The sequence below is a fragment of the Larimichthys crocea genome, chromosome XXIII (assembly GCF_000972845.2).
Source record: "Larimichthys crocea isolate SSNF chromosome XXIII, L_crocea_2.0, whole genome shotgun sequence".
Lineage (NCBI taxonomy): Eukaryota > Metazoa > Chordata > Actinopteri > Sciaenidae > Larimichthys > Larimichthys crocea.
The window spans coordinates 16,731,256-16,746,120 of NC_040033.1; the positions used below are offsets into that span (position 1 = coordinate 16,731,256).

The 14,865-nt window shown below is 43.9% G+C and overlaps 1 protein-coding gene across 1 annotated transcript in view; it reads right to left on the reverse strand.

Annotated features, from left to right (window-relative positions):
* Nucleotides 1–218: 218 nt before the first annotated feature.
* The window catches only part of adarb2 (adenosine deaminase RNA specific B2 (inactive)), a 171,734-nt gene continuing 157,087 nt past the window's right edge, over nt 219–14,865 (reverse strand). The window contains exons 8-10 of the mRNA XM_019274814.2: nt 10,511–10,692; nt 4,131–4,312; nt 219–1,959 (exon numbers count right to left, since the gene is read on the reverse strand). Of these exons, the coding sequence (XP_019130359.1) occupies nt 1,783–1,959; nt 4,131–4,312; nt 10,511–10,692 (541 nt within the window). The 3' untranslated portion in view covers nt 219–1,782. The remainder of the gene's footprint in view (nt 1,960–4,130; nt 4,313–10,510; nt 10,693–14,865) is intronic.

Sequence of the window (14,865 nt, forward strand, 5' to 3'; positions counted from 1 at the left end):
CCCACACTGAAGGTCTTATTCTACACTTCAGTCGGCTGGTCAGTCAACAGTTTGATTTGATCCTGTATCCTGACTGGAGAACAAACTGCTGTCACATCAGGGGGACTCAGCAGGGCGCAGGACAGGGTAACAAGAACAGAAAAACACCACTAGATGTCACTCTCACTACTTAGATTTTACTGCTGACTGAGCCATGCTGGTAAGCGGTTTGGATGCCTCGACTAAAATCCTTGAAGAGAATACAGCAATGACAGAACAACACAGTCATGATCATGATGAATATCAACACTTAGCCGCATAAAAAAAAAAAAATAATAATCACACACAGTGTGTATGTTTACATAAAAATAGTGTGAGGTACAAATGTACATGGTGACGGTCAGGGATGTAATTGTGTCATATTTACCTCGCTGATTTTCACGTGACGTGTGTCCAAAATGGCTTTTAAAAATAAAATTCCTCAAGTTGACCACAGTCACCGTGTTGAGGGGGGTGCGTGCTTATGAAACTTTACTCCACCTTGACTATTATCTGTTCCGGGTGGTCATGACCACAGAAAGAAAGCATCAGGTCAATGAGGCCTCGCTGATGAGTCACAACCGTAAACCGTTCTTATTGTTGGCTTGAGCTCAGCAAGACAGGCTGAAAACTGACTGTGGAAACTGTCATCGGAGGTCAAACGACAGAAACAGAAATATATTTAGTATGAAAGAGAGAGGAAAAACTGGAAACCACTCCCCTCCCTCCATCATCACCTCCACCTGTACTTAGACAAGCTGTAATGGCTGCGTTTATGTACCTCACCTCTATTCTTCTCCTTCTCTCTACCCAGTGGGGTGAGGAGGGGAGGAGAAAAAAAAAAAGAAGAAGAGAGGGTGTATTAACCTGTCGCCGTGTCGTGTTAACCTCCGCCGCGCTTGAAAGGCTTGGAGGGGTGGGAGGGGGGTAGACGCAAGCAAAGAGGAGAGAGTGACAAAGAGAATAGGAGGAGGAGGAGGAGGGAGGGAAGAAAATGGAAGGAGGGCAAGGAGGGAGAGGTGGAGACAAAAAGAGAAGGAAGTCAGGAGTCAAAGGGTGAGTCAGAGAAGGAGGACAAAGACAGAAACGAGAGAGGGAAGGTGAGGCGGGCTGAAGCAATGGTCTGTCCTTCTCTTTTCCTCACTCTCTCCTCCAATCACTTCCCTTCCTCTTCCTCTATCACCCGTCACCCTGACAGGGCTGGTAATTGGACGTGGACCTCTCTCTCTCTCTCTCCCTTTCTTTTTTTCCCCTTTCTCTCGCTCTCTCTCCCCCGTGGCTCTGCTCCTCAGCGGGAGCCTTGGGGCCCGGAAATAGCTGATGACAAGATAGCGGCTGCCTTTCATTCTGCTCAAGGTTACCCCACCCTTCCTTGACAGCTGAAGAGGGGGGGCATTTAGGTGTGTGTTTGCTTAAACGTGTGTTTAAAGAAGGGCGAGTCGAAGAAAGGGTCCATCTTTTCACGTCCGTTTTCTTTTCTGACGCTGTCCGGTCGACCTTCCTCTTGTCGCTTTTTGACGTTGGTGGCACATCCAGAAGGACACACACTCTCTCTCTCTCTCTGTCACACATACACACAACAGCTGATGCCTTGAGTTTCGAGGTTGCACTGGGAAACTTCCAGGTATGAAGGTGTGAAGCTGGATGTTGGTAAAGAGAATGGAGTCATCTTACTCTAAAAAAATAAAGATTAAACACACACACACACTCTGTCTCACCCAGACACACACACACACAAACACACACACTCTCTCTCTCTCTTCCTCACACCGACAGCAGGAACTGTTCCTGCTCGGGCGGTTTCTTGACCCAGGTACCGAGGCCCGTTTCCTGCAGAGATCTGAACCACTGCTGCTTCACTGTCTGGTAAGGACGCGCCGCCATCTTGGCCTCGCAGTACATGAGCTGGTGGTCTGTCGAGCCAGACACCTGGATCCCCAACTGAAGAGGGCGAGCGAACAAGGGAGGAGAGACAAAGAGAAACAGAGTCAAGCATGAAGATAGGAAGGGAAGGCAAAGAGGGAGGAGTAAAGCCGGGGCAGAGAGGCTAAAGGTTTCGCGAAGTAGTCTGGGGGAGAGAAGAAGAAGAGCGACCAAACAAAACGAATGAGCCGGCACAAATGCATTTGGGTGGGGTTGGTAGGTGGCGGGGTGGTGGTGGTGGTGAGGGGCTTCAACAGCTGTGTAATCTCCCCATTTAAATTTCACAAGCAATTGAACATTCTCTGTGCTTTTTGCGCATTCCTATTGTCGCGAGGGGAAACAATGAAGATCGGCGGAGAGACAAGTGGGGAGAGCGAGAGGGAGAGAGTAAAAGTTTCTTTTGGAGATTAGTGCGACTGCTCTTGCGTGGCCCTTATATACGGCGCGCAGGGAGCACTTAGGGTGGGGGCCTCCTCGAGTACTTCTCCAAATAATTATGGTTTCATAGTCATTATGCTTTAACGGCTGCCATTTGGCGATGCAGGCAGTGTCTGTTACATAAAGTTTCAGAATGGAAATGAAAGTGCAAGCGGGGTCTGTGTGCTGACGTTAAAGATCCGAGCTGCCAGTTTTTGATAAGCCGCATAGACGGCAGATGTTGCCGGGCCAACAAATTTATCTAAGGCAGAAAGGAAATTCCACATATCCTCTACAGAGCGTTCACCTGCAGCCAGAGCGCTCCATCACTCTGATGCTCTCTGACGGAGTGGATGTTGGCACGCATCTCTACAGTTAATGTCTCTGTATTACCGTGAGTACGCGCTCGCATGTGATTCCTGATGGCAAAGGATTGCATATTGTTTCTGACAACATCTGAGTAATGCCTCTCGCCTTCCAGCAGAGGAGCGTTCGCAGGGAGCGCAAGTAGAGCAGAGAAACAGACATGCATTCATATAAAAACGGGACTATTGTTCAGGCTCATGAATTAAACAGTACATCATAATATTTTTCACATACACTGCGGAGGGTGGCCTTTAATTAACATTTAGATTAGTAGGACTTTTACACAGCAGATATTTCGACATGTCATAACAAGCAAAGCACAGTGTAATTAGTAATATCAATAATGGCTGAATTCCATTTAGTTGTACAAGTGCACTGGTATATCATTAATATACACCTGTGCTATTACCAGCATAACATAAGAGTCAAGATGTCTGCTGTACATTCCCATTTCTTCTGTCAGCTGGATAATTAAAAACTGTGTACTGGTTATCAGTTTGAATTAGCTCAACTTTGTCCCTCGGGTGCCTCTGTAGTTTCGAGGTTTGGACACCGACCATGAAGTGCAACATCCCTGGGACCTTTGTTGCATCCTCATGGCCCTTTGTTTCTGGGGAAGTTTTCTATGGCAGATGGTGTGAGCCTTAAATGCCATTAGTATGGAGAAGAAGGCAGTCAAGGCTTAAATCAGAGCTGTAGCAAATTCTTCTTTGTTGCAGTTAGGAACAAAACATCCCATCACAGCTGTTAAAATTCATCCAAAATTGACCCTGAATCTGAAAGTGCCTAATTCAAATGGCTGAATGTTTTATCAGCTTTTCTACAAAGAAAAACATTGTTTTTAGTTTGCACACACAGGAATTTTAAGCTCCGGATTGTATGTGTCTTAGCAAAGTGAAGCTTGTCAGCTTGTTTTTCTTGTACACAGTCTAATATCTTTAACTTCTTAATTAAAAAACTGATATCTTCTAATGTGGTATTATTTTCTCTTGCATTCGCTTGTCTTTTTTTTAAAGATATTTTTTGGGCCTTTTTCAAGCTTTTTATTTCTGATAGAGACAGGACTCAGGGAGAGAGAGACGGGGAATGACACGCAGCAAAGAGCCGCAGGTCGGATTTGAACCCTGGCCCGCTGCTGAGCCTTCGTACATGGGGTGGATGCTCTAACAACTGGGCTACTCGACACCCCTGTTTGCTCATTTTGTACCCGTGATTCAAATACAACTTTAATGCTCACACTCAATTCTTGGAACTGCTCCAACTTCCAGTCAACTAACACTGCCTGTTTCACAACAGCCTAAAAATACAGCTCAGCCACTGACCAGAAGTATTCCTCTCATAGATTCAGTCTCCTCACTAATAAATTCTGCCTGGACCTAACCTCCCCTGTGGATGTTTGTGCTCACCTTGCGGTAAAGTCTGTTCCAGCGGGTGAACAGGGTGTGCTTGCAGAGACGTGAGGGCGTGCCTGATTCTCGTCTCCGTCCGGTGGATGTGTTGACCACCTCCAGCTGTGCGTCACCCAGCGTCCAGTTGACACTGACGCACGAGGCCTTCCCCGGCTGCTGATACTCAGCACTGCTCAGCCCTGCAGGGAAGACAACACAGGGGAGAGAGAATGACTTTGGGTGGGTTTGATCTCCATTCATTCACTGTATCTCCCCATAGATGATCCAAATGTAAGACATTTCATGAAAGTGTTTCAAAATGTAATGCACTTGTGGGTAAATCCAAGACAAGAAGAAGAAAGTTGCAATTTTCCTTTCAAACCTCCATTTTTTGTTGTTTCGTTTAACCTTCCTTCACCCTTCCTCACTCTCTCCCTGAGGCGAATGGCAGACATAAAGTTTTGCAGCGCTGCAAAAAGCCAAGTCAACCTGGGCCTGAAACTGCACGGCTGTTTATATGAAGCTTTGATACACCCTCAGAGAGAGAGAGGCAGGGAGGTGAGAACATGAGTGAGCGCATATAAGCAATGTGTTCCTGCCTTTGTGTGAGTGCTTGTCTGCTCTTGAGTTCCTGCAGTTAACAGTATTTGAGTTAACTGCAGGAACTCCAGCTCTGATGTAGGCTGTAAATATTATCTCCGGTCACAGAGACGAACCCCACCCATACACCGGACTGTCTGTCTCTCTGTCCCACCCTCTCTGAAATAATTAGCTTTGCGAGCAAATCATGCAAGGCGATCAGTCGAGGATGACAGCGTAAGAGGTAAGGTGGATGTGAGTGGCAGTCACACTGGCTTCCATGTAAAGAATACAGGTGTTGGCAGAGGTGCCATTCCTGTGGTGGAAATGGACCAGACAGTGGTGTGAGAAATGTATTAGGTGCTCAGGATGAAAATATCTTGGAGAGGCCAGGTCATGGAAGCCAGTTTCTCTGTATATTCTGCCTAAGGACAATGGAGAAGTTGTGACTCAGTGTTGGAGCTGTATAGCCCCATGCAGTAGAAAACCACATACTGCTTGAGGATGAAGTGAGGAAACAGATGAAACAGATTTTTACTTAATTTTACAGAGACGATGCAAACTGATCACTTTATATGTGGCAGTGCTAGCCACAAGGCTAATATTCAGCTGTTGTCCCAGATGTTAAGTTAGTTGTGAAAGGTTGTAATTAGATTTTTGTGATTAACCATAACACTATTCTTCTTGCTACAAAATAGGAATACTTAATTACCTACTTACTACCATGCTCATATCTGTACAGTGAGTAAAGTTGAGTTCGGAATTCTGGACACTTCTCCCCCATAGTGGTTTTGGCCATTTGGGGTATGTTGCATAAGGGGAGAGACTACCGGCATTGAGAAAGCTTCAGCTGGAGCTGAAGCAGTTGCGATGAATACTGCAATATACAAATGTACGCTGTGCATATATTTAATGTTATATTTTGTCAGTCATACATTGCCGGTAATGTTCCATCAGATTCCTAAATTGTTGCAATTGTCATTTCCAGTGAGTGCACAACAGCCGTACTCGAATCAAGACAACACAACCCTACTGAAGTTAGCGCTGATATGTTGTAGTAGGGTCAACGCAGGAGTTTCCAATCACACTAATTAAGGGTCAGTTCCATTTATTGTATCAGAGCCTTTCCAGTGAGCCACCATGCACCACAGCAGCACCCTGACTCTGTTTGACCTGAATGGAATGGAACCTTTATTAGTATCACTGGTAACACCTGTGTTTCATATCAAAGTCATACACTGATATTATTATAAATACAAATAAAACAACTTACAAAAAGTAGCTAATTAAGGGTAGCTTATAGCTGACCTTTGTGTCAACATCATCAAAGTCTGTCTTTTTTTTACAGTGACAGTACAACAAAGGTAAAGTTGGTGCAATATGTGTCACAGCGCCAGAGACTAACTTCACATGTAGCATCTAGGCTAACACAATCTGACAGTTAAGTGCTCCTTGAACATTATATCCACTCTAAATCTGTAAAACTGTCTTCAGAAAGGAATCGCTGTCTTGGATTTCACCTTGACTTCAAACCCAGTTATTTATTATATCATGCAATGTTAAAGGTACCTTCACAGAAAATCAGCAGACAGATTCTGTGCGACGGCTGAACAACAGTTTCCTCTGATCTCACCGTCTGACAGACAGCTTGTTATAGTACAATACCTGATGTACAATACCACAATACATGCCTGCAGATCATCTCTCTCCTTGCCACACTCATTTTCCCGTCTTCACTCTTCCATTCACCAATCTCAGCTCTTCTTTTCTGTAGCTCCTTGGAGCTGGAATGAATTGCCTGCCACCGTAACAATCCTCCAAGTCTCTTATTACCCATCTCTTCTCTCTTGTGGAGACGCACCTCTTTGAACAAAAGACCCTCCTATCCATCCTGCCTTTTTCCTTTCTCCCGCTCCATTCATGGCTCATTTCATCCCTTCAATGGACTTGACTCCTCTGTTTCTGTAATAGCCAATTTGATTTTTTCCCTCATTGAAGACTTGATCAATTTCTCTTCTGGGAAGTGTTTGGCAGACATGAAAGAGGCAGAATTATAGCCTTTGGTCATGGGATTTATAACTGTACAGTACACGTACCCATGGATTAATATCTGAGGCTGCTGCGGAGCCACAATAAAAGATATCCTGAGTGTTTGTGTGTAGACATTGCATCTATCTTGCATTACTATTGCAGCAGAGAGGAGTAATGAAGCAACAGGTATGTGAAAAGATGGACATCTTTAATGTTTGTGTAAGCAGCAGCAATATCTTTATGCAAAACTTCCTCAAGCTAAGGGTTACATACATACAGTATATACAATATCTATATTTTATAGAGATGCAGCTCTCCAACAGTCCTACAAGTCCTCTACCATACCACTGATTTATGCTATGACACACGTGCTGGTTACCTGTCCCTTTCTGTGGTGCCTTATAGCAGTGGTCCCCACAGTTGGTAGGAGAAGAAGAAAATATTACTTAATACTTAATATTTTCTTCTTCTCCTACCAACTGTAGATAGAGTAGTAAGTCCCCCCCCGGTCCGCATTAAAATTGTCAAGCGTTGACCGGTCCGCAGTTAGGAAAAGGTTGGGGACCACTGCCTTATAGGACTGGATTGGAAACAGTAAATGTCGTATCGTCTTGATACATGTTGAATTTGGGGGTGTATATGAATATTAACTCGAATAATATGCGATAAAAAATGTTGAGGTCACCTCACATTATATAAAATGTATGGGTCAACCCCTGTTCTACTCTATTCTCTATTGAATTGTGAAATGTGAACAAAGCAGCGTGTAGCTGTAAAACAAGCATGTACAGAATCTGCTGCAGAACACCAAAGTGTTGAACAACCATTATTAATGTTATTCTGTTGTTCTGATTCTTCTCAAAGCCCTGCAACAGATTCCGTTCACGCTGCGGTGGAAGTGAACAGCAGGACGAGAGTGAAGGACAAGTCAGTCCATCGATGTGTTTGGCCCTCGGGCTTCAGGTGGAGCTGCTTTGGCTGTTTGCGATAAGAGCGAGCCCTGCGATCCCCGGGAATTTCCTCCAGGGGTGTTGCTTTTAAATAACCCAGGACACACAATAGCCGGGGAGCTCATCAGAGCCAATGAAAGGACGGAGGAGGAGATGAGAGGAGGTGGAGGGGGGGAGGCACGCGCACAGACATCTGAATGCGAGCGAAGATCTCTTTTTCCTTTCTTCCATCCTTGCCTTGCTGTCTCCCTCTCTTCCCCCTCAGCCTGTCTCTCTCTCTCTCTGTCCGAGCTCCTGTCAGACTGAATGGCTGTCTGATAAGGGCTGTGATTACATTGATTTGGTGTAGGGCCATCTCCACTGTCTGTCTATCTTCCTTCCTTTCCCTTCCCTTCCTTCACCCTTCAATAGACTGTCGCTGCTCAAGGTGCAAAGATCTGACAGTTGGGTTGCAGAAAACACACATCATGTGTCAGAGGGGAGGGCAGAGCATTTGCAGGACACATGGAGGCCATCTTTGTTTAGAGTAAAGAGGATGTCAGAAGGACATTCTGCAGCATCATTCTTGTGTTAAATCTTATCTAGTCATTAAACAAACTGTGTACTTATTGTGAGATTTATCACAGTTATCTGTGAATGACTCAATATGATAACTAAGTATGAGTGCTGAACAAGAGGATGATACCTGACCACTATTCTCCAAATGTTAACTGCAGCTTGTAAAATCTGAATTAAAAAAACTCCACTCCAGCCAAGTCAGACGACTCCATTCAAAAAGCCATTGAACAAATCATGAGGAATGCTCCCTGAAGGCCGCGGTCAGAGGATTCAATGATAAATTCGTCCCAGCTATCATCACCAGAGGACAATCCAGTACAATTATCAATCTTGATGAGAACAGGCCTCACAAAATATTCATCCTCATGGCACCCAATTACCTGGAGCAGAGGCCCGCAACGCAAAGAGCTCCCGTGCCCTTCAAGAAGTACACTTGAAACCTGCTAAAAGTACGGTAGATACAGAGAATGTGGTATGTATACTTTGTGACTGTTCTTATCAATAATGCTCGGAACAAAATGTGCCCTACATCGCTGTGCGTCTCTGTCGCTCAGCCACTCCGACTGGCCTAGATCTGAAGTGATGGCTGATGCAGTTTCTACAAGTTGGGTGTCATTCAGATCCTCTTCCAGCATTCATCTTCGCTACAAACGAAAGCCTCAGGTCTCAGTGGAGCCCCGGAGGCAGACGTGCCAGACTACTTCTTAGCTGTTGCTTGTCTGGCTGGCACAATGTGACTGTAGAGAAGCAGGGGTACATGAATTTGTTAAAGCTGTGTGTGCTGTGTATGTGTTACATGTGTGATCTGTTGTGATTTATTTGGACTGGAGCTGACATATTTATTAAAACCAACCTCTGAAAATAGATACTGTGTACATATGGTTCAGGATGTCTGTATGGGACGGCCCCATCTGAAAGCACAGAAAGGTGTGTGACAGTTTAAAGAATAGAAAGCACCGTCTGTCATTCAGCTGGAGAAAATAAAACACTTTCAGTAGATCACTTAGAAGCCTACCAGCCTGTGACTTCCTGGTTTAGTGAGTTTAAATTATGTATTTAATAACTGGATAAGCTACAGGAGAGTCCCAGTTGTATTTCCACCATGCTTTAAAAGAGTAAATAACATAAATCTATCTATCTATCTATCTATCTATCTATCTATCTATCTATTATAATGATGATAAAGTCACAGTTATCATCTGACTTCTTCTGTTTTTACTCATTTTTTGGTCTTTCAGCTGACAGATCTTCTGTTTTTGTTTACTCTAACCATTTCCCGCCATGGACCCTGCTTTCAGTGAAAAATTGCCTCTTGCAGCACCAAACATCAACTAGTTATCGACTAGCTGGTGAACGGAGTCTACAGAGTCTGAAATTTACCTCAGAAGTTGGTTTAGGGCGAAATGAATGCTAACGTTTCTTCTCATCTCCCAACCATATGTGTAAAAAAGGAACTTCAAAAATGATAATAGGAGAATTATGAAGGATCAGAACCACCCAGGTAACCGCCTTTTCTCCCTGAACTGAGAGACTCTGGAAGTCTTTCTACCTTCAGAGCACTGAAACGCTAAATATGGACACCGCAGAGAACTGTTTATTGCTTTTATTTATAGTCGTTGTTGTTTTTGTTATTATTATACTATTATTATTATTACTTATTTAGTTTCATTATGAATGTGTTGTAGGAGCTCACTATAATTGTTCCTTTATGATAATAAATTAAGTGTTTCTGCAGGTGTAAAAATGACTGTAACTGTCATCATACCACAATAAAAAAATAAAGGATTAAATTGACTAAATATGGCTGATGTAACAAGGCTGACTTGTTCTAGATGAGCAATGGTAAGCAGTGAATTTCAGCAGTAAGCCACCTTAACCTTCCACTGGTGCAGGGTCACACAGACAATCTGGGTCTTCATATTCTCATCACTTATCAGGGACCAAAGCAGAGCAAGACAAAAATCTGTTGGTTTCATCGGAGTCGCTGCGATTAGTAGATTTGCTCACAGAAGTACATTTGCACTATTTTATTTTGACAGTTCTGACCTTTGAGGGAACGACAGACCCAGAGACCAACCCAGAAAAATGTCATTACCTGTTGCCTGACCCTCGAGTCGTCAATATGTCACCAACCTTCCAGCAGCAGCTCTATTGAAAGGACTTGTGACTGAATTTTTGAATTTTTAACACTTTGTGGTGTGAAGACTTCCCAAAGTCGATGCATTCCTAAATGTAATTATCACACTGAGACGTGTCTGACTGTCCGTGTTGCCGTCGTACCACTGAGCAGGGGCTGGTTGCGTCTGTGCGTGGCGGGCAGTGGGCCCAGGCGTTCTAGCCGCTGGTTCAGAACTCGGCCCAGATGGCCCGTGTGGCGAAGGCTGCCGACGGTCACGCTGTGCAGGTACACCGGCTCCACGAAATGGCTCAGCAACGCCCCCTGCAGGCCCAGGATGTTCCATCTAAGGAAGTCAGGGAGAAAGCAAGGGTGATGGTTTGGAGGGTAGATAAGGAGAGAAAGGAGGATGAGTGGAAAGAAGAAGGAAAAAAAAAGGAAGGACGGTAACAGTTGAGGGGAGACATGGAGGTGAAAAGGGAGAGATGGTAGAGCGAGGAAAAGGAGAAATAGGGAGAGGAGACAGATGTGATAGTTTCAATGACAGGTAGAGACAATTTGATCATTATCTTGATGTGGGACGTGATGAATAACAGCCACTGGACTGACAACACACACACACGCACACACACACACACACACACACACACACTTTCCCTGGTTCAGAGACACAAAGCATCACCAACAACAACAACACTGCCAAAGGTCAGTACATCAGCATTCATTACATGGTACAACACATTACCATGTGTGCATTCATCAGTGCCATTGAGGTTAATGCACTGCACGGGGCTGCAGGAAAGCTTCCCGTCGATTGCTCAACGCGAGGGCCGATCACCTCAGGATTTGTTTCCGGGAGATCCACGAGTGACACAAAATCACTGTGGGGCTAATCCTGCCAGCCACACTGACGCCTGATACTGTAGCCAGCTGGCCATGAGCCACCTACTGTCGAAATCCCCTCTATTTAACCAGCAGATGCTAATTTATGGATGGAAAATGATAATTACTGTGTTTATTATCATTCCTGCCCTTCATAGAAAGAGAGAGAGCCTGCTGTGCGCCCCAGCTATGTACTCTCCGGTGTGCAAGGCTAATGAACTTATGTGAGGCACAATCAAAGGCCCGACATTATGCTTTTAATTTTTAGATCATTGTTCTTTTTGTTAATCAATGTCTCTTTATCATTGATGCAATTACAGCGACTGCTTGTTTTTTTTGTTTTTTTCCCTTCCCGACTTAATAATCACTCATTACGGCTTCTTTCGCTTCCCGAACAGTCAATTAACATCACCGGCTTTCTGGGAATCACTAAATGCGTTCACGAGGCAGCAACAACCCGCCTACGCTTTACCTGCAATCTGCCAGAGAGATCTGTCCTTCCCTCTCAAATAGAGAGGAGGAGCTTTGTTACACGCACACACACACACACACACACACACACACACACACACACACACAACCTCACCGCTCCAGCAAAACAGAAATAGTTTAGCCTGAAATATTAATTTACCCAGAAAGCGACACCGTGAATCAGAAACATCTTCTAATCTCATGCAAGAAAAGACAGCCATCTGGCTTGGGTGTGTGAATTTAAAGAGAGGAGAAGGGAGAGACCTCTTCTCTCTTTCTCTCTCTCTCTACTTCTATCCTTTCTTCACTCCCCGGTAAACGCCGACCATTAAAGTAATGTGTTCATCTGCATAAAACTGCAGTGGAATTGAAGAACATCATCGTTATATGAAAGCCATTTAGGCCCCTCAATTAAATCCAGCTGTCGACTTCAGATCAAATATTAGCAAAGGAGCTTCACTGGGCCTGGCTTAAGAAAACAAAATGATGATCATCAGGTGAAGCGATGATGGGGTGAGATATTGCCCATTATCAGAAAAATGTTTATAGAAAGAGCAAAGATCCTAAAAATCCCTGCTGGTCAAAGCTGAACTAACTATAATAAAGTGCAGGAACTGAAGGAAGTGGGGGAATAAAAAAGTAATGGGAGGTTGCAAAATGAGTGTGACAGAGGACAAGAAGAGTATCCCAGGGATCACTTTAAGACTGCAGCAGAGTGTGTGTGTGTGTGTGTGTCTGCGGTCCTAAGCTCCTCTCAGTTCCACCCTCCACCCTGACCTTGATAAACTGGCCCTTGGTGACCCACTCACTTTAACGACGGCCACCCATCATTTACAGCAATATAAAAAATTTATAAAAAAACGGGAAAGGGGAGGCTGTGGAGCAAAGAGAGCGCGTCTGCCGTCTGGCCTGGCGGGACGGGAGAGGAGGGGACGGTGGGAGGGAAGAAAAGCAGGGTGTCCCTTCTCCCTCCCCCCGTCACTCTATTTTTTTGTAAAGTAATTGCTTTCACCCCCGTTGGTGACCTGGGTAGATTTAATCACACCATCTCCAGCCCTGGCCAACTGAATCAAATTGGTCAAATTAACAGCGGCTCCACAGGAGAAGGGTTCACCTCTCTCTCTGTCTCTGTCTCTCGTTTCCTCTCCTTCTCTATGTGTGTGTTTGTGCCAATCCTTTCACACACACACACAACAGCGGCTCAGCTGTAGTCCTGTATGGCTCAGTTGGCACAGTGCGGTGCTTACTAAGCTAAATTCATGGGCTCAGTTCCTGTTGAGGCCCAGTCCTGGCAGAAAAACACTGAGACTATATTAGAAATTGATTTCAGATATGTTGAAAATGACACATCACGGATGAAGCAAAGAATTACTATTGTTGAGTACCTCCATTGTTAACTTGTACTGAGTGTTTGTAGCCAAACTAACGGCATGGCCTTAGGAAGGGTCATGTTGGTCCAACACTTTGGTCCATCCTGAAATATTTCATGTATTCATGAGTCCCAGATGCACCACCATGAGGTCAAAAACTGTCCAGTACTTCAGTTGCTAAAAAAATACCTTTTCACACACAGCGTGGCACCAGCAGTGCTGTACTCTGAAACCCATCATTTCCAGTGGCTTGCGCCGCACCACAGCAGTTCTTTGCTGCGTCAAGCAAAGCGTGGCACACAGCCATGGTGTCAAACCAGGTTGGCGCCATAAATACAGTAATGATCAGCCTCAGCAGTATTAATATGTTTTATGTATTGCTGTTACTATTTTATAACTATACTATATAAGTTATTTCTATACAAAGTATATCACTTGTTTTGAAATAACAAAACGTACTGTTACCACACCCATAGTCTGGTATGACCAATAGCTGGTTTCACCAAAGATGATCTATAAGAACTGAACTTAAACTAAACACAACCCAATCTTGAGAGAAATCTTATCAGAAATGTGTTATCTTCTGTTATAACACTGTGACTATACCCAAAATTGAATTTATTGTAACTTTTTTTTGTCCCAAACGAAGCCACTGTAGTTCACCGAGAATCATCGTCCAGATTGAAGCAGATGTTCTGCAGCTGGACAAGGAAGCGATACCCTCACACAGTGTGTGAGCTAAAATACTAACACATTACTTTAATTATAGATAGATTATCATCGGCTATCGCCTCTAATAGTGTTCCTTAACATATCAAATATAGAACATGCAGTTACCAAATGATGAAATACACATTAAGTGAATATCATCATGCATATTTATGTGTGTGTGTTGATGTCTCCCTCTGCCTATGAAGATGCTCCAGTGTGTACACACTCCTCACACGAGGACAGCGTGAAAACGGAGGCGGAGGAGCAAAGCTGTCCTGATTTAGCACCGCCGTCTGTCCCGTGCAAGCTTGCCAACATGCATTAACAATTCAAGAACATACACAGGCTCCATTGTGTTATTGTTCTCTGTGTAAACTACAAATGTTTCCAGTAGTATAAAGGCAAATAAATGGGACACTGCAACAAATGCATTTCACAACCAAAACCACTGCTAGGAAGAATATTTTTGGGGTAACTAAAATCGCAGAAAAAAACTTTCCTTATATTTTGGTGTGTACCTGCTCAAATATGTATAAAAAGCCCACAGTGACCTCTTTGGTACGGAACTGGACATAACACTGGACCCCACACATACGAAGAGGATCAGTATAATATCCTATATAGCGAAGAAATGCATCCTACTCAAGTGGAATCAGCAAAGACCACCAACATTCGACTTGTTTAAACAAATCTTGAACGACACCTTAAGACTGGAGCAACGTACTTACACCCTCAAAGATAAGGGGGATGCCTTTCTGAAAATATGGGAACCGTTTATGGACCTCTGACATTTGCCGAGTAGGACATGCTAGGATTCCATACATAAGAGACATTTGAACTGTGACCATGGACATTATTGCTGCTTTCTAAATTATTATTATTATTTATTTCTTCTATTTTATTTTATTTTACTTATGTCTTGATTTCATTTTGTTTTGTTGTGTCCAATTTGCTGATTTTGTTTGTTTTCTGTCTTCACCTTGCCCTCATGTTCCTTTGTTGGGTTTTGTATGTGTATAAAATGTTAAAAACAAATAAAAAAATAATTGAAAAAAAAAAAGAAATCCCACAGTGAAGGGCTACAG